Source organism: Boleophthalmus pectinirostris, unplaced genomic scaffold (assembly GCF_026225935.1).
Source record: "Boleophthalmus pectinirostris isolate CB_2022bp ecotype Guang Dong unplaced genomic scaffold, ASM2622593v1 HiC_scaffold_16, whole genome shotgun sequence".
In the NCBI taxonomy this organism is placed as follows: Eukaryota; Metazoa; Chordata; class Actinopteri; order Gobiiformes; family Gobiidae; genus Boleophthalmus; species Boleophthalmus pectinirostris.
Window position 1 is genome coordinate 7,920,840 of NW_026571095.1, and position 18,757 is coordinate 7,939,596.

Sequence of the window (18,757 nt, forward strand, 5' to 3'; positions counted from 1 at the left end):
AGACATGAAACATCTACATTATTGGATTTGTACCAAATTCGGGAATAAAATTCTCATGATTACAAGCAAAAAAGTCTATTACGAACATGCTGCATTTTCCACGTTTGGCCAGTAGGGGCGCAATGACTCCTCTGAAACAGGTTCACGGCGCCGATGACATCATACATGTAAAGTTCCATAAAGCCTTGTTACCATGGCAACTCCGGAACTCAAAGCTAAACTTCAAAGCTTTGTGGGCTTTAACTCAAAGCTTTGTTTGGCCTCGGGGAGATTATAAGAGTAGGCAAATCGCAAATCACAAATCGAAAATCACATTGCTTAACGGAAAAGGCAAATTTAGCTGAGCTTGACACAGAGCAAATCGTACAAAGATTTCAAACAGTAGACTTCACAGAGGAGACTTTACAGAGTAGATTTCACAGAGTACGTCGCACTTTTTATCTGCGTAACAGTAAGTACAGCAACACTTACAAAACAACTCAATTATAAAACAAAAATGGCCAGAAATAACAGAGGAAATATACTCTTGACCTTAAACCATGACCTTAAACTATGGTCTGTGGTCTTCGTGTGATAAAGAGTAGAGGGGTGTGCAAAAATATTGAAATATCGATATATCGTATCGTTTAATGTGATGACACAGTATCGATATTGTGGGCTGCTATATATGTCACCAAGAGTATTTTTGGTTTATTTTACTAAATGATTTTGTTACAGCTACAGTTTCGTTGTTTGTTTAGTGGAAGGAAACTCGTTTGACATTTTCGCTGTTTTGAGGATTAAAATGTTTGTGTTTCATATGAACTTTGCACAAGAAGTGGTTTAACAAAGATTTTCCATGATTTAGCCTTTATTTTTTACTGAACCGTATCGAATCGAAAGCGCACTGTATCGAGGTTTGTCTCATATCAGTGACTTCTTAACAACACTCGGCCTCAGTCAACAGGGAAACGTGGCTCTTGCCCCGTCTGGGAGTATGACATCATCACATTCTAGAACCTGAAAACCTCCCAGTTCCATCAGGTTCACGGCGCCGATGACATCATACATGTAAAGTTCCATAAAGCCTTGTTACCATGGCAACTCCGGAACTCAAAGCTAAACTTCAAAGCTTTGTGGGCTTTAACTCAAAGCTTTGTTTGGCCTCGGGGAGATTATAAGAGTAGGCAAATCGCAAATCGCAAATCACAAATCGAAAATCACATATCGCTTAACGGAAAAAGCACATTTAGCTGAGCTTGACACAGAGCAAATCGTACAAAGATTTCAAACAGTAGACTTCACAGAGGAGACTTTACAGAGTAGATTTCACAGAGTACGTCGCACTTTTTATCTGCGTAACAGTAAGTACAGCAACACTTACAAAACAACTCAATTATAAAACAAAAATGGCCAGAAATAACAGAGGAAATATACTCTTGACCTTAAACCATGACCTTAAACTATGGTCTGTGGTCTTCGTGTGATAAAGAGTAGAGGGGTGTGCAAAAATATTGAAATATCGATATATCGTATCGTTTAATGTGATGACACAGTATCGATATTGTGGGCTGCTATATATGTCACCAAGAGTATTTTTGGTTTATTTTACTAAATGATTTTGTTACAGCTACAGTTTCGTTGTTTGTTTAGTGGAAGGAAACTCGTTTGACATTTTCGCTGTTTTGAGGATTAAAATGTTTGTGTTTCATATGAACTTTGCACAAGAAGTGGTTTAACAAAGATTTTCCATGATTTAGCCTTTATTTTTTACTGAACCGTATCGAATCGAAAGCGCACTGTATCGAGGTTTGTCTCATATCAGTGACTTCTTAACAACACTCGGCCTCAGTCAACAGGGAAACGTGGCTCTTGCCCCGTCTGGGAGTATGACATCATCACATTCTAGAACCTGAAAACCTCCCAGTTCCATCAGGTTCACGGCGCCGATGACATCATACATGTAAAGTTCCATAAAGCCTTGTTACCATGGCAACTCCGGAACTCAAAGCTAAACTTCAAAGCTTTGTGGGCTTTAACTCAAAGCTTTGTTTGGCCTCGGGGAGATTATAAGAGTAGGCAAATCGCAAATCGCAAATCGCAAATCACAAATCGAAAATCACATATCGCTTAACGGAAAAAGCACATTTAGCTGAGCTTGACACAGAGCAAATCGTACAAAGATTTCAAACAGTAGACTTCACAGAGGAGACTTTACAGAGTAGATTTCACAGAGTAGGTCGCACTTTTTATCTGCGTAACAGTAAGTACAGCAACACTTACAAAACAACTCAATTATAAAACAAAAATGGCCAGAAATAACAGAGGAAATATACCCTTGACCTTAAACCATGACCTTAAACTATGGTCTGTGGTCTTCGTGTGATAAAGAGTAGAGGGGTGTGCAAAAATATTGAAATATCGATATATCGTATCATTTAATGTGATGACACAGTATCGATATTGTGGGCTGCTCTATCGATATATCACCAAGAGTATTTTTGGTTTATTTTTCTAAATGATTTTGTTACAGCTACAGTTTCGTTGTTTGTTTAGTGGAAGGAAACTCGTTTGACATTTTCGCTGTTTTGAGGATTAAAATGTTTGTGTTTCATATGAACTTTGCACAAGAAGTGGTTAGATCAGATCAAATGAGTATACTTTTTCATTTGATTTTAGGGAGATTTCAAAGCCTCTAGTGCCTCTTGGGAAGGCGGGTGTGCTCCTGGTACAAATCTTAAACATGCTTTGTAAAGGAATGGTAGGTGACACCAGTTTTATATACAGTTCTGTAATTCCATTGGTAAACTATGACAGGGAATTATTTTTAAAATTTTAGACCCCCAAGAAAGTTGGGGCTATGTGGACCGAAGCTGGGTTGAACTGGAAGGACTTTCTGCCCAGTGATGAAGATGTTAACAAATTTGTAACAGATCAGGTTTGTAGTATTACAGGTTTGTTAAACTAAATTATAAATTATAGAATTGTTTAAAATTGTTTTATGTATTTTAGAAACTGGAGTATACCTTAGGAGAAGAGGTGGCATCAAAAGACAGCAATAAAAAAGTTTTCAAACCCCTTCCTGAGCCTGTGGTTGTTCAGGCTGAAACTGCCCCAGCTGTGCCAGTTGAAACTCCAGCTGAGGTTGTAGAAGAGACTTGGGAGGAGAAAGAAGACAAACAGAATGAAATTAAACGCAAAGCTGAGGCCACAGAGCAGAAATATCAATACAAAGAAGGTAAATTCCAAATTGTATTTCTCAGAATCCTTTTATTTGTTTTGACTAAACGTCTATTTTCTTTCAGAACAATGGAAACCCATTAATCCAGAAGCAAAGAAGCGGTACGATAGGGAGTTTTTGCTGGGATTCCAGTTCAGCAGTGCCAGTATGCACAAACCAGAAGGCCTGCCACTCATCAGTGATGTTGTTCTTGATAAGGTATGTTACTATAATCATATTACATTAGTGTTTTTCATCCCTGATTAAGTTGTGGATGGACATAGATCACTTAGCAGTTGTAGACTGTTGGCCTCTGAACTGTATCCTGCTTCAGTGATGACTTTTGTTTTGTGCCACGTGTCTGGGCCACTGAATATCTATGATGGGTTTGAGGATCTGAAGAAGCAGTTTGTGTACTGAACTACTTCTGTCTATTTGGTTGTCATAAATCTGAAAGTTTTTTTTTTTTTTGGTCCATCTTTAGGTGAATAAGACTCCACTGCGTCCTGCGGACCCGGGTCGACTAGTGAATGTTGGTACTGATTTCACTCCCTCATATTTGGGTAACTTAGGAAGCAGATCAGTGGGAGGACCACGAGGCCCGGTAATAATTGAAAATTCTTTAAGTAAAAATATGTAATATGGTGAGTTAATTTTTTATTTTTTTTTTTAAATAGCCTCCAGGACCTCGGTGTTCTCAGCAAGGTCAGCGAAAGGAACCTAGGAAAATCATTAGTAGCATGAATGAGGACATTCAGCTGAACAAGGCTGAAAAAGCTTGGAAACCATCTTTGAAAAAGTCCATGTCACGTGGCCGTGGAGACGAGGCTGAAGAGGAGGATGCTGAACAAATCAAGACTCAAGAGGTGTTGAACAGACTGCGTAGTATCCTCAACAAACTGACCCCTCAGAAGTTTCAAGAGCTGACGAAGCAAGTGCAAGAACTGCCGATAGACACTGAGGAGAGACTGAAAGGAGCCACTGATCTCATCTTTGAAAAAGCCATCATGGAGCCCAACTTTTCTGTAGCTTATGCCAACATGTGTCGTTGCCTCAGGGGGGTAAGTCGCTTTGAACTGTTTTCTTGAAGAATGACATGACCTAAGTAGCCTTTGCACAATTTATTTTACATGTAACTTATATTTTACAAATTTATTGACTTATGGTCAATGATATGCTTAAGTGATAGCTATGATGTGTCAAATCATATGTCGGCTTTTTACTCAATACCATCTTGGGCCATGTCCATCATCACCTTAAATTATGTATTTTTATTCACTACAGTTAAAAGTCCCTACTGCAGAAAAGCCAGGAGCTACCGCAAACTTTCGCAAACTTCTGCAAAATCGCTGTCAAAAGGAATTTGAGAAAAACAGAAAGAATTGGATGCTGCAAAAGAAGTAAGTGGTTCAATAATTGTAAAATGTATTCAATGAAACATGGAAGGTTCTAATAACAATTGCCTGCATTTCTCAGGGTGAAGAATGTGATCGTTTGAAAGCGGAGCTAGAGGAAGCCAGAGATAAGGCCCGACGGCGATCACTGGGAAACATCAAGTTCATTGGCGAGCTTTTCAAACTGAAAATGTTGACAGAAGCCATTATGCACGACTGTGTTGTAAAACTATTGAAGAATCACGATGAAGAATCTCTTGAGTGTCTATGCAGGTTGTTGTCTACAATCGGCAAAGACCTGGACTTTGAAAAGGCAAAGGTACATGTGAACATAAATACCTTTTTAACATATAAACAACCTCTGTTGGATGACCATTAATTTTGCATCACCTGTCTGGGCCAATGAATCTCGGTGATCTTGGTATTTAGAAACTAAAGAGAACATATTTACATCTTTAACCTTGAACTTTGAAATTTAAACTTGCATTTCATTAAAGTTATTTTTTCTAGCCCCGCATGGACCAGTATTTTAACCACATGGACAAAATCATAAAGGAGAGAAAGACCACGTCAAGAATTTGTTTCATACTGCAAGATGTCTTGGACCTCAGAAGGGTATTGATTGTTTGATTTGAGATGTAGTAGATCACATTTCTCATTGGCAACTTTAAAAGTGGGGCGACAGTAGCTCAGATGGTAGAGCATTTGTCCACTGATCCAAAGATTGGCGGCTCGAATCCCGCTCTCAACATAAACCTCATTGGTTGAGCTGGTGTGCCTGGTGTGATTCCAGCTCATGTAGATGAATGCTGCCGTTATGTCCTTGGGCAAGACACTTGACTCATTTTGCCCCTAATGTCTGCTTACACTGGTGTATGAATGTGTGCGTATGAATGGTTGAGTGGTTCCTTGTTGTAAAGTGCTTTGAGAGCCTTGAAGGTGGGAAAGTGCTATATTAAAATGTGACCATTTTCCACTGTAGAGCAACTGGGTGCCTAGAAGAGCAGACCAGGGACCTAAAACAATTGACCAGATCCACAAGGAGGCAGAGCTGGAGGAGCACAGGGAGCAGATAAAGGTCCAGCAGCAGCTTCTATCCAAGAAGGAGGGCGGCGAGGCAGAATGAGCATGGGTGGGGTGGCCGAGGTCCTCACACTCCCGGGGGAGGCAGGACCAGCCAAACCCAGGACGAAGGATGGAACACTGTCCCCATTTCCAAGAACACAGACCTATTGACACCACCCGTCTGAGCAAAATCACGAAGGTAACATGAAGCCTGTCATCTACACTTGCATATGATTTGGTTATACATTGTTTTTTTTTGTTTTTCTCATATATATGCACATATCTTGTTTTTTTTGTAGCCTGGTGCGATGGACTTTAACAATCAGTTGTTGGCTCCAGGTGGTAAAGGGATGTGGGGTAGCTGGGGAAAAGGTTGCAGTGGAGGAAGTGGAACTAAACCATCCAGTGCAGAAAAGGGTAAAATATAAAACAAAGATTGTGAGTTTGAGAAAGCCACATTACTTTTATTAATCATGTCTTCACTTATGTTTAGATTCAAGTCGTCCTGCCACTAGCACACTGAACCATTTCTCAGCCCTGCAGTCTGGGTCTTCATCAGAGTTTGATCGCCGAGTTCCTCAGAGGTATTCACATTGACTACTATTGTTATTGTGTTACTGTGTCTCCTCATTGCTTTCAGTAGCTAGTTTGAGCCAAACACATTTGCTTACCATTAATTAATATTTGAATTTAAATTTTTTTTAGGTCAAGCTCCAGTCGGGAACGAGGGGTTGGTGACAGAGATCGTTTTGACCGCTTTGATCGGAGGGAAGGAGGTGATGGTGACAGGAGCAACCGCCCTGAAATCACAAAGAGAAGCTTCAGTCGAGAATCCCAGGAGCGCAGCCGAGGAGGAGAGGGACGCAGTGCTCTGGATTCTGTTCGTCGTGTGGCCAGCATGACAGACGATCGAGACAGGGGCAGCCGCGACAGGGGCAGCCGCGACCGAGGGAGCCGTGACAGGGGCAGCAAAGATCGTGCTTCAAGTAAAGACATACATTCAGGTTAGCATTTTTGTATTTATTTTGACTTGGAAAATATTTTTGTGGGAGGCTGTCTAATCAGAGTAGCCTAATTCTGGATTTTAATTGTCATATTAGTTAAGCGTGAAAGTGCCCCAACGCCACCTCCATCTAAACCTGCTTTGTCTGAAGAAGAGTTAGAGAAGAAGTCAAATGCCATAATTGAAGAATACCTCCATATTAATGACTTGAAGGTAAATGAGGAGCTTAAAAAAACTTTCAATAATTGTACTCAAATAAATAATGAAATAAACTCACACCATTGTGTTTTTTCCCCCCTCTGTCTTGCAGGAAGCATTACAGTGCGTTGCGGAGCTGAACAGTGCCTCCCTGCTTTTTGTCTTTGTACGGGTCGGTTTGGAATCGACACTTGATCGCAGCACCATTGCCCGGGAGCACATGGGACTGCTGCTGCATCAGCTGATCAAGGCCGGGAATCTGCCTCCGCAGCAATACTACAAAGGGTGAGCTTTGGGCTCCTTTGGGGGACACTTTCCTAGAATTGTATGTAATTTAATAATTTTAAAAATGACGAAACTATGATGCTGTAGGCTGCATGAGATCTTAGAAGTGGCAGAGGATATGGAAATAGATATACCTCACATCTGGCTTTACCTGGCTGAGCTCATCACCCCTATGTTACACGAAGGTGGGCTCTCTATGGGACAGCTCTTCAGGTAAGTACAATTTTGTCTTTTATCAGCTCATCACCAATTTACGATTGTCACATGTAAAATGAGTATACTTTTTCATTTGATTTTAGGGAGATTTCAAAGCCTCTAGTGCCTCTTGGGAAGGCGGGTGTGCTCCTGGTACAAATCTTAAACATGCTTTGTAAAGGAATGGTAGGTGACACCAGTTTTATATACAGTTCTGTAATTCCATTGGTAAACTATGACAGGGAATTATTTTTAAAATTTTAGACCCCCAAGAAAGTTGGGGCTATGTGGACCGAAGCTGGGTTGAACTGGAAGGACTTTCTGCCCAGTGATGAAGATGTTAACAAATTTGTAACAGATCAGGTTTGTAGTATTACAGGTTTGTTAAACTAAATTATAAATTATAGAATTGTTTAAAATTTTTTTATGTATTTTAGAAACTGGAGTATACCTTAGGAGAAGAGGTGGCATCAAAAGACAGCAATAAAAAAGTTTGAAACAAGGACAAATTGGTCACCATTTAAAAATCTTTTCTTTCCATCCAGCAGAAGGATACCAACAACAACACCCCTCGCCCCTAACTTTGTTAGTGGCGAAGGCCAAAATTCTATGCCTGATGACAAGCAAAAAAGTGCATTACGGACATGGGGTATTTTTCACAGTTGGCCACCAGGGGCGCAAAGACTCCCCCCAAAAAAAGTTAAAAATTTATTACACAAACAGGTTTTGTCCGATCGTGCTGAAATTTGAATCACTAATGCATGATCCCGGCCTGAATATAATACACTATAAAACATATGAAAAATGAACTCTATAGCGCCCCCTACCATAGACATGAAACGTAAGCATTATTGGATTTGTACCAAATTCGGGAATTAAATTCTGTATATGATTACAAGCAAAAAAGTCTATTACGGACATGGTGCATTTTTCATGGTTGGCCAGTAGGGGCGCAAAGACTCCCCAAAAAAATAATAAAAAAATGATTACACCCACAGGCTTAGTCCGATCGTGCTGAAATTTGAATCACTAATGCGTGATCACAGCCTGAATATAATACACTATAAAACATATGAAAAGTGAATACTATAGCGCCCCCTAGCATAGACATGAAATGTCAACATTATCGGATTTGTACGAAATTTGGAAATTAAATTCTATGCATGATGACAAGCAAAAAAGTTTATTACGGACATGGTGCATTTTCCACCACTGGCCAGCAGGGGCGCAAAGACTCCTCTGAAACATTTAAAGGTAGACTATGTTTTCTGGTGGACGAGCTGTCGGCCTCGGGAGCTGTCGGGAAGAGAGGGTGGCGTGCCGGGGCGGTCGCGAGTCCCCGGAGGTCGCGTGGGGGGGCGGTGCGCGCCCGGGGCGAGGGCCACCATCGCCGCGCGCGGCTTTAATTCATTTTTGTCTTTGTCATTAGTTTGCCTTTTCATGTATATTTTTCCTTCAAAACCTGCACAGGTGCTAAAAATATGAAAGAAAATCCTATTACTTACATCAGATGGAACAGGCTTGTTTGTTTACAAGGACACTCTAAATCCAGTTATTATTGATTTTTTTTTTTTTTTTTTTGCATCTTCAGACTATTAAAATGACATGTAAACAGCAAAATAATTTTATTTCTTTCTGACCATGGTCCACCAGAGTACACAGATCAGATCTTGCAGTTTACATGTCATTTAAATAATCCTAAATGTCCAGAAATCAGATTACAATCAGATTTTGGTGTGAATGTTAAAATCATAGACTGGATACACTGCCACGATTTACATCTCAATAATCTGATAACTCCAGAAAATTAGATCATGATAATGGTAGAGAAGTATCAAAGCATGACAAAAGTAGACTTTTAACTGAAAATACACAATTAATTTTATTTACATTTTATAACTCAAACAGCATGATTAGATGTGAATTGGGCAATTTACTAATAAAAGTTGAATGTACATTGGGTTTTTATGTGTATGACTAAAAACACTCCAAACTGTATTTCATAGTTTACAGTTTATGACAGATTTATATAAATAAGGATCAGAATAATGCACAAGATGATTTTGAGGACTTATAACCGTTCAAAATATATCATTTTAAATTTTGAATTGTTAATAGCTATGGCAGCGGTGCATATTTAAATTTTTCAAACCCAAGGATAGAATTATACATGGCCAATAGGTGCGCTTATTGATACCTTGCAGCTCTGAAACTGAAACTAACACACCTACTTGTTTACAGTTTCTGTTAGTTAGCTAGGCCTATTGAATTGCACTGAATGTGGGGTATTATTAGCATTATCATACACCAAAGAACTGGTTTGAGAGGGAAGTTAAAGTTATTTTTGTTAAGAAAGAGAATTTTTCTTTAAACAGAAATGGAGAACTCAGACATCATCTGTCTCCTATTTAGAACTCCATCCTCAAAGCTAAATCAAAACAAACAAGAGAACAACAGGGATAGCCAGGTCATGTCCAGAGGTGTGAAAGCTCCATTATGGCCATGAATGATTACGCTAATAAGACCCCACACTCAGTGCAAGTTCAATAGGCCTAACTAACTAACAGAAACTGTAAACAACTAGGTGTGTTAGTTTCAGAGAAATTTCATTGTAGTTAGCTCCTCCCTGCTGGCAGATATAAAGCAGTGTCTACCAGCATTTTGACCAGAACTGTAGAAGCAGCCTGGATGAGCTGCGAAACGTATTTGACCAAATAAACTTTGAATTTCTCATTTTTCCAATAGCATGTACATACACCCCCAGTGTGACGTCACTGTAAAATATCAATATCTTCCTCGTACAAATAAATGAACTAACCCACAATTTCTTTCAGCGCTGAACTCAAATCTGGATACTTGTACTGATATCCTGCCTCTAGAGTCCTTTTAGGGATGACCTTTTGACCCTGGGTTAAAATAATAGCCCGTTCAGATCCTAGGGTAGCATTCATCACAAAACCAGGCACGGGGAAGATAGTCGGCCTCTTTAAAATCCTCCCAAACTCTTTCGTAAACTCATAATTCGTGTTGAGAGAGGGGGCAACACCATTGTACACCTGAGGTGAAGAGGCGGGTGGGGCTTCCAAGGGTGTTTCCAGAAAGTGAGCGATGATTCCCGCCAAATCTGCGACGTGTATCCATGGAAACGGCTGCCGGCCCGAGCCCAGAGTCCCACCCAGTCCGAGCCAAAAGGGCAGCCACATTTGTTTAATGGCACCGCCGTCTCGACCCAGAACTGCACCTGAAAAAAAAGAAGGGTAAACAACAACATAGGGATCATAATTTTCTAAACAAGGGTATTTTTATTTAATACAGTTATTTTATCTTTTGTGATTATTAAATATGCCAGTAAATATCTTGGTTGAGGCTCCTTCTGATGGATTGTAGGGAAATGTTAGAATAATATACGCCCATGGACCACTATGGAACCTACCTGGACCACTGAGGGATTACACAGATAAGACCACATTATGAGTTCATGTTGAAAATCACACTATTATGGAATAGTAAGAAATATAAAAAACTTGTGGTGAACTGACCTCACACACAGTAAGAATGCATTTTTTTTTAGCTATAAAAAGGCAATAAGTTGGGTGTTCACTAAAAACAATGCCAAAACAAACAGAATGCACAAAATAAGGTGTTACAATAAAATTTGGATAGAATTTAAATAACAAAATATAGACAGAAAGACAGTACAAATGGGTGTAAATGTTCCACTCACCAGGTCTGATCACCACCTGTCTGGTCGTCTTGGCAACGTTTTCAGGTAGCTCAGCCGCTGCCTCCCACTCCCTCACCAGTTTAGACAAAAGGTCAAACGGCGTCCACTCGCTCTCCTCTGTGTACTGAGCTGTGAGACTGGGCTGGTAACAGGCTAAAGGAGGAGACAGAATTCATGACCATAACCTAGGATGAAGGGCAGATACCTGTATAACTCAGACATTGACTGTGTTGGAAGGAAACCTGAAAATAACTGAAAATTCACCAATATCGAACCTTATCATCACTATTAGGGATTGCATCCAGAAATTGTACATATTTAATCCTTGGCATACATTTGTTTGTATTATGCCAGAACTCTAGTCCAATCATATCTCATCTAGTTTGATGAAGAGAAGACGTTTAACTTCATTCCAGTTTTTTATTTAATGTGGACATAGGCCTAGAGATTTCAGATATTAACCATAAGCCAGGAAAAAACATCTACTTTTTAATAGTTTAAAGGTGCGCTGCCTGGAATGTTCCACAGTATGACATTAAACAGATCTACCTTACATTTATTCAATTACAGGTTGTTTTATAGCTCAAAAATACCTGGAACAACAGACATTCTGACTGTGAGTCGGGTCGCCTCACAGATCTGACCTGTAACTTGGTCTGGTTTGGTCTCCATGAAGATAGAAAGCTTTAATACCATACTGTGAAACATTCCAGACAAAGAGAGAAAAGCATTCCTCCACCAGAATGCACCTTTAAAAGCAAATTCTAGCATAGCATGACTTTGCCCTGAAGCTCCATTTTGTAATGTAATACATACCAACTCCAGACACTAGAACCCATGAGTGCGGGGGGCTGGTGGAGGACGCGATGGCGCTGGACAGAGCTTTGGTCGTGTCAATCCGACTGGAGAACAGGTCCTTCTTATAACTGTCATTCCACCTTGAAAACAGTACAATAGATTTATATAGTGCTGGTGTAAACTCTTATTGTAGTCAGTTGCCTTAAAGTAGACTGACAGAGGTAAGGCTGCCAATCTGTGCCATCACCCCCTGTCGGTCACCAGCAACACGCACACACCACATTCATACATGAGAAAAGTGTAATGACACAATGGCAGTTTGCATTATCGAGGAATCTCAAATAATATACAGAAAGTGTTATTCGAAATGTACATGATGCTATTTATAGACTAGTGTCAAAAGTATATAAAATCGGATACTCATAGATACTAAAACTAATATTGAATATAGATACTCATTTGAGCAGGTATCGATACTAAAAAAGTCACATTCACAGGACAGAAATGAACCTTTGCTCAATAACTTTAGAATGATCGAGTTTGAAAGTTTAGTATTGCAACGGACATAGCTATTCTCGTTTATTTTTATTTTGCATTCTTGCTGTATTTTTCATCCAGTTTTGCTCACCATCGAAGTGGGTTTATGATGTTCTCTCCAGCCAAATTCACAGCCCCATCACAAGCAGGAAGTCCACTGGACTCCAGCTCTTTCTGTAGAAAATAAAACAATAAAATTATTAAATATAATAAACTGACCTGTAAACTGTGTGAACTTTAATATAATGCCACTCGTACCCATGTAATCTTGCCGGGTCCGGGCTGACGGGAGATCACAGTAACTTCATGACCTTTGTTTTTAAGCAGATGAGTCAGCTCCCGACCCACGAAGCCAGAACCACCTCCTGTGAGAAGAAGAAGAATAACAAGTACAAATAAATAAAGAATGTATGAGAAGTGTAATCACAAATCATTCTGTATTGATTTGTGCAACCTACCCACAAACATAACACATTTTATTTATTACTATCTGATTTATTCTAAAATGTTATGTTAAAAAATGATAGCCAGTGTAGCCAATGGACTTTAGTATTTTTTTTAGTTTGTGTAACTTTTCTTGAAGGTCTATTCGCCATCTGTTTATGTGCATGGAGATGTAATAGCTTTGCCTAAAATGTTCCACAGTATGGCATTAAACTAATAACCACAGAGACAAGAAGGTGACGCCAACAGGCCAAGTAACAGCCACAGGTGAGATCTGTGGAGAGGCAAGCCCGATTGCAGTATGAATTCATAATTTTCCAAGACAAGCCTATTTCTTTTTGAAACACAACCCTTTTAATTATCAAAACAATGAAAATCTCAAATGTGTTGCATAAGTAAGTTTCCTTCCTCTGAACAAGCAACAAAAGTGTAGTGCTGTAACAAAATAATTTAGTAAAATATACCAAAAAATACTCATGGTGATATATCAATACAGCAGCCCAAGATAGCAATACTGTATCATTACATTAAATGATACAATATATCGATATTTCAATATTTTGTACACTCCTGTTCTTTATAGTCTACCGTGTTGGTTCATGATTATTACATTACAACTAGGGAGTTTACAGAAATGTCAAAGAATACATACAATAGATCAAATAAAGCAACAGATTTATAATTATTGGCAGATATGCTGTCTCATTGTTTAAACTGAGCTGAACGTATTGAACCTAATGTCGTGTGAATATTAGTAGCACGTTACGTTCATAAAACTGTAAATAGAACTGTAGATAAAAACTTATTATAGATCCATGGTTATGTCACGTTGACCTTTCATATGTGCACTGCACTAACGCGAGCTAACAACCTTCACACAAGCTAAAGCCGAGTCAAAACATGCACGTACCGATTAAAACCTTCATATCATCTGAAATACAGCCCGGGACTTTGTTGTTGATGCGGCAGGACTTTGCAAATGTACAGAAATCTCACAGAAAGTGGTTTTGTAAGTGTTTACATGTGTTTTGGGCTGGCAGGACACCGTAGTCTGAATGCGCTCTCGCCATTGGTCCATTTCGATGTGACGTTAATTTAATAGAATCATGAAACAGAGAGCAATTCTGTAAAACTACACGTTTACTGAGTCTGTGTTTTTATAGCAATTGTCTTTAAATTGACTGTTGTTAAATTGACTTTGAATTTGAGCTGTATCAATTATCAATGTTCAACCATACTAATAAAGCTTCATTTTCTGTATAGAATAATTATCAATTGTTATATCCTCATAGCCTTGCCATGCAAACAAACCAATTCTACATTAAATATAAACCACTGACATTTTCAGTTAAACATTTTTTTAGTGTCAATTTAAAGTAATTGGTCTATTATATTTGCTTCTGGAGGCTTTTACCATTTATATTCAGAAATCACTGATGTCCTCCCAGAAGAACACTTTCTTGCCATATTGCAAAACACAATTTGATAACCAAAATGTTTTACTGTTATTACGAAGCAGTACCAAAATCATGAGACATGTACACACTTCCTTGGCCAGTGTTTGTATGTGTGGGTTACAGCTCTGACTGGAAGGAGAAAAAAAAAGGGGGGGGTCTTGAATATTATCTCCATTGTCCCCTTTGTTTTATTAGTCAAAGATATCAGGAGCTGGAGGACAAACATTTTGATGACTTTATATATTTCTAAAGAAAAAAAATGAAACATTTGGAGGAAATTCTTTATTACCAATAAGTTAAAGTTTTATGAAAACTTTGATCATACAAATATACCGTCCATCAGCCTTGGGGATCGATGGTCCTGAAAAACATAGGACAATTAAATTGTAAATAGAGTAATTTGAACAGAATCTGTTGATATGTAAAATGTGGGATCAGATAAACGCTTCGGTCGGTCTTTGTCATTGTGTCCTGCTGAGAACAAACTGCGGCAGAGCACTTCAATTCGGCCTTTTGTTTACATCATCTCCCATTATGGAAAAAACAGATTGAATTTCACAATTTCTTACCATTTGATTTGAGGAAGGCTCAAGTGATGCAGATATGCCATTATACAACCTGGGAATAAAAAGAGCAACTTTAAGTCAATACAGAACAGGAATATAAATGTATATGCTTAATTTTTAAGAAACACTACAGCCTGAAAGTTTCAATACATTGGGTCTTGATATAGAGTACTAAAAAAGGAAAAAAAAAAAAGTCAAGTTTTACATATTGAAGCCTCAAAGTCCCAAACCAAAAGAGGAGCTCCAAGTTGTCACAATTAGATTCCCCATAAAGTGCATAGTTGTATGGGATCAGATAAACGCTTCGGTCAGTCTTTGTCATAGAGCTCCACTTCGGCCTTTTGTTCACATCAAGTCCCAATAGAAATACCTTTCCACCTACACCAGGTTGCACAAAGTCATCTGTACACTGTGGTATTCTGTGCAATTAGTTTATATTGGACCCTTGTATCACACGCTTTACAAGTATCATCAAGTATGCAATCTCTGATGTGCTTAACGGTTCCTAAGACAATAGCAAGATATACTGAATCCAGTTTTTTTTAAAAAGGTGTATAATGTGCAGGACTGGTGTAAATACAGAAGTCAAAGATTGTCCCATTTTAGAATCTCACCTTATGAAAGTTAAAAGCAGCTTTCCCAGAGTCACCTGGCTGTGACAGAAAACAAATGTTAGTTAACTGTGGAGAAACTAAAAAGGCAATTTCTAAATATGTTTTCAGATCAGAAATAACGCTTCAGTAGGTTTTAGTCATGTCTGACCCCAAACAAAACTGTTAAGGGACAGGTTCAGTCGGCCTTTTGTTTCATCATCTCAAGAAAAGTTCATAAAATTTGAGGGAATAAAGAAAATGCCCTTACCTAAAAAGCAGTGCATAGTACCCATCAACCTGGGGGAAGAAAAACAGTAATTTTTAAATAACTTTATAAATGAGATGTTTGTTACTTGGTCTTTTGAGTGCTAGAGGAGTAGGGCACATGCTCACCCAGTTACTTCTCAGCTTTTACAACTACGATTATAGTAAAGATAAGCTTAAAGAGTCTTGAAGCCATTTCCCCACTTTAAATAACTTGGTAAAAATTGTATAGAAGTAGAAGTACATATCAGAAAACAAAATGATTGTTATATTTGCTTATAAGTGCTTTATCCTTTGAGGGCACGTGCCTTTTCCTTAATACAAATCAAACAAGTTTATTACATTCATAAACATGCAAACAAAGTTCTCGGTTAAATTTACACACAAAAACTATGTGCAAGAACAGTGTTTATGCTTTATTTTAGCTCATCTCCCAAAATATTTTCGACAGTTCAAACTAATACGAATTCATGTTTTGAGCTAAATTCGGTAATTTTACTCATATCGATTAGCGATAACCACCAATAGCAACACAAAGCAATATTATATAAAATAGCAATATTATAACATGTAACGCACTCAAATGAAGATGTTTAATACCTGCTTTCCATACTTTCCGCTCAAATCCGAGGTGAAAACTGGTTAACGGCAAGTAGCATTAGCTCAAATTTAAATAGTTCTTCGACCAATCAGAGCGCGTCTTTCGCTTCCTCGTTGAAACACATGGAATTCAATTTAAACTGCGCCATCTATCGAAGCAGCACAGCACAATTCATGATAAAACTCAAACAAATCGATTTTATTACATATAATTAAATTTGAGACATTGTTCTAAAGTTGTAGTAGCGTCATATAACGTTTAAATGTTTGATAATGTCACTAAAACATAAAAAAATCACATCATATCTTATACAATTTATTTTTAACCCAGATATTATGTGCACCTGCTGTAGTGATTGATGCTGACCCGTGTATCTTTTACTATTTTTATTCTTTCTATTAACAAATACATTTCTACTTTGTTTATTGGCGTCATCCGGAAGTCGTGTAACGGCAGGTCGTAAACACGTGGTTTGATTTTCTGATAAATTGCGAGGGATCGTCATTATCGTCCTCTCTTCCTTGTTGCGGTGTCATAGGGTGGTGGTCGTGCTGTGGTTTCGAGCCTACTAGAAACACATGTGGTACGTATTTATTGCCGTAAATTTCGTATTCTGTTGAAATTGTAATTGCGGATTTACAGACAGATGTTTGATTTGCTGTGATTTGTAGTTTGGAAGCTCTCGTGTTTGTATCTTGCAATCGCTATGATAAGGGAAACCTCGTGGTGCAACAATGAGACTGGTGTATTGCGAAAGACTTGGCCTTCCAAATAATGTATATATTTAGTTTTATCAACTAAGTAAATCATTATCCATATAGTTTTCGAAATTGCATATATCAAAGTGGGCAGGTACCGTTTTGTCAATCAGTAACCAACTACTAGGGATGGGACAATATTGCAGCAAGACTGTGCACACAGAGTAAAAATTATCTAAAGAGTTTTTATTTTTATATAAATTTTTGCATGTTTTTACGTTTGGATTGAAAAAATAGAGTACTGGTGACTACAATGACCGCAGAAATATTAAATATCAAAAATGGTGACCTGAAATGCACTATAACTTTCGGTTTTGGGTCCGTCACCTGTTTGTTTCTATGGATATGTCATTGGTCTGTCTGGGACTTTGCACATTAAACAGCTGTGCCTTACATTTATTAAATTACTGGTGGTTTTATAGCTCAAAAATACCTTAAAAAAAACAAAAAAAAAAACGGGCGTTCTGACTGAGTGGGGTCTCCTCTCCACAGATCTGACCTGTAATTTGGTCTGGTTTGGTATCCATGATGATAGAAATCATTGTGAAACTTTCTAGACAAAGAAATGACATCTCCATGGAGAAAAGCCTTTGACAGACCCTCTGGCAGAAAAGTACAACATGGCATGTTGAGGTCTTTTTTTTTAAACCGCTATAACTTAAAATGTGTAGGCATGAATGTCAAACTAATGATGATTTGCAGTCCGTGTTTCACCTGAGAACACATGATTACAGCTTTTACTGCACTGAACTGTTTGACAGAAAAATATTATGTCATTTCTGTGTTTTTAATGTTCAGATTTGCTTAAATTGCGTTTGTTCTCATTTCAGAAACTTCGGGACATCGCGTTGAGGAGGTGGGTGTTGTCATTTGGACTGACTCATTGTATTAAGAAACTTGTATTTTTGGTTTGATGTTGTGTACAACTTTTTAAACTTTGAATAAAAATTTGAAATGCCTCTTTGACTTTTTGATCATTATTAATAGTTTAAAACAATTTTCAATTAATTTAAGAGCTGTGCATTGGATTGAGAAGGTTCTGGTTTTATCCATAAAGTTGAGCAAAAACCTAACTACTTCCTAAATCTGTGGAAAACCTGAAGAAAATGTCCTTTATCTGTAATATTTACTATCAGCAAAAGGAAATCTTTGTTACAGGTTTTTAGATTTTTTTCTTTTTTTTTTTTTTTTTCTTATTCTATAGCTAAATTACTGATGCCGTATACTTTGTGGTACCAAATGTTCCATAGCTTAGATTCACTGTAACTGTTAGTGGAGGGTCAAATACTACCTAATTATCTTGGTAGATTTTCCAGAAATGTTCCACAGCTTAATTTTATTTAGGCAATCAGGTTTCACCACAAAGCTAAGTAAGTTAGTTTTGATCTATGGGGAGGTGACTGGTATTTTTTAGCAATAATAAATAGCAAAACTGGAGTACTTGTAGTAGTTGTAATAGTTGTAGTTGTAGCATTTTTTGTTGTAGAAGTTGTTGTACGAGTAGTTGCAGTTGTAGCAGTAGTAGTACTACTACTTTAATGACACACTGTGGAACATTAAACTGTTAACCTCCACAGAGCAGACCCCTACCAGAAAAGCTTGCATTTATGTTGATGGTCTGCAGAGGGCGCTATTGTCCAACACCAGAACTACCATCAGCCAAATCCGTTTTAGTG

General features: G+C 38.2%; 1 protein-coding gene, 2 long non-coding RNA genes, 3 other non-coding genes and 1 pseudogene across 6 annotated transcripts; 4 read left to right on the plus strand and 3 right to left on the minus strand.

Moving 5' to 3' along the window:
• The first annotated feature begins 2,107 nt into the window (after positions 1 to 2,107).
• LOC129408377 (eukaryotic translation initiation factor 4 gamma 1-like) lies at positions 2,108 to 7,863 on the plus strand (annotated as a pseudogene).
• Positions 3,528 to 3,604, plus strand: LOC129408497 (small nucleolar RNA SNORD66). The gene has a single exon (XR_008631983.1). It is a non-coding gene; the product is annotated as a small nucleolar RNA SNORD66 (small nucleolar RNA).
• On the plus strand, positions 4,953 to 5,033 carry LOC129408498 (small nucleolar RNA SNORD66). The gene has a single exon (XR_008631984.1). It is a non-coding gene; the product is annotated as a small nucleolar RNA SNORD66 (small nucleolar RNA).
• A 1,355-nt stretch (positions 7,864 to 9,218) lies between the features above and the next one.
• Positions 9,219 to 14,121, minus strand: sdr39u1 (short chain dehydrogenase/reductase family 39U, member 1). Its single transcript, XM_020922230.2, has 6 exons — positions 13,753 to 14,121; positions 12,657 to 12,763; positions 12,490 to 12,572; positions 11,880 to 12,001; positions 11,064 to 11,216; positions 9,219 to 10,580 (listed from the first exon to the last, which is right to left on the minus strand). The coding sequence occupies exons 1-6, from the start codon at positions 13,766 to 13,768 to the stop codon at positions 10,153 to 10,155; spliced, it is 909 nt and encodes a 302-aa protein (XP_020777889.1). The 5' UTR covers positions 13,769 to 14,121; the 3' UTR covers positions 9,219 to 10,152.
• Positions 14,122 to 14,566: 445 nt separating this feature from the next.
• Positions 14,567 to 16,385, minus strand: LOC110157798 (uncharacterized). The gene is made up of 5 exons (XR_002318678.2): positions 16,323 to 16,385; positions 15,727 to 15,755; positions 15,480 to 15,518; positions 14,869 to 14,917; positions 14,567 to 14,660 (listed from the first exon to the last, which is right to left on the minus strand). It is a non-coding gene; the product is annotated as an uncharacterized LOC110157798 (long non-coding RNA).
• LOC129408500 (small nucleolar RNA SNORD89) lies at positions 14,727 to 14,833 on the minus strand. The gene has a single exon (XR_008631986.1). It is a non-coding gene; the product is annotated as a small nucleolar RNA SNORD89 (small nucleolar RNA).
• Positions 16,386 to 16,852: 467 nt separating the features above from the next.
• On the plus strand, positions 16,853 to 18,040 carry LOC129408421 (uncharacterized). Its single transcript, XR_008631924.1, has 2 exons — positions 16,853 to 16,906; positions 17,912 to 18,040. It is a non-coding gene; the product is annotated as an uncharacterized LOC129408421 (long non-coding RNA).
• The last annotated feature ends 717 nt before the right edge of the window (positions 18,041 to 18,757 follow it).

Bases quoted from the DNA above. Each gene is read 5' to 3' on its own strand.
- sdr39u1 (XM_020922230.2), bottom strand. The intron at 12,002-12,489 runs GTGAGCAAAACT...ACTGTTTTCAAG, and splicing joins ATCATAAACCCACTTCGATG to GTGGAATGACAGTTATAAGA. The intron at 10,581-11,063 runs GTGAGTGGAACA...CTTTTTTTTCAG, and splicing joins ACAGGTGGTGATCAGACCTG to GTGCAGTTCTGGGTCGAGAC.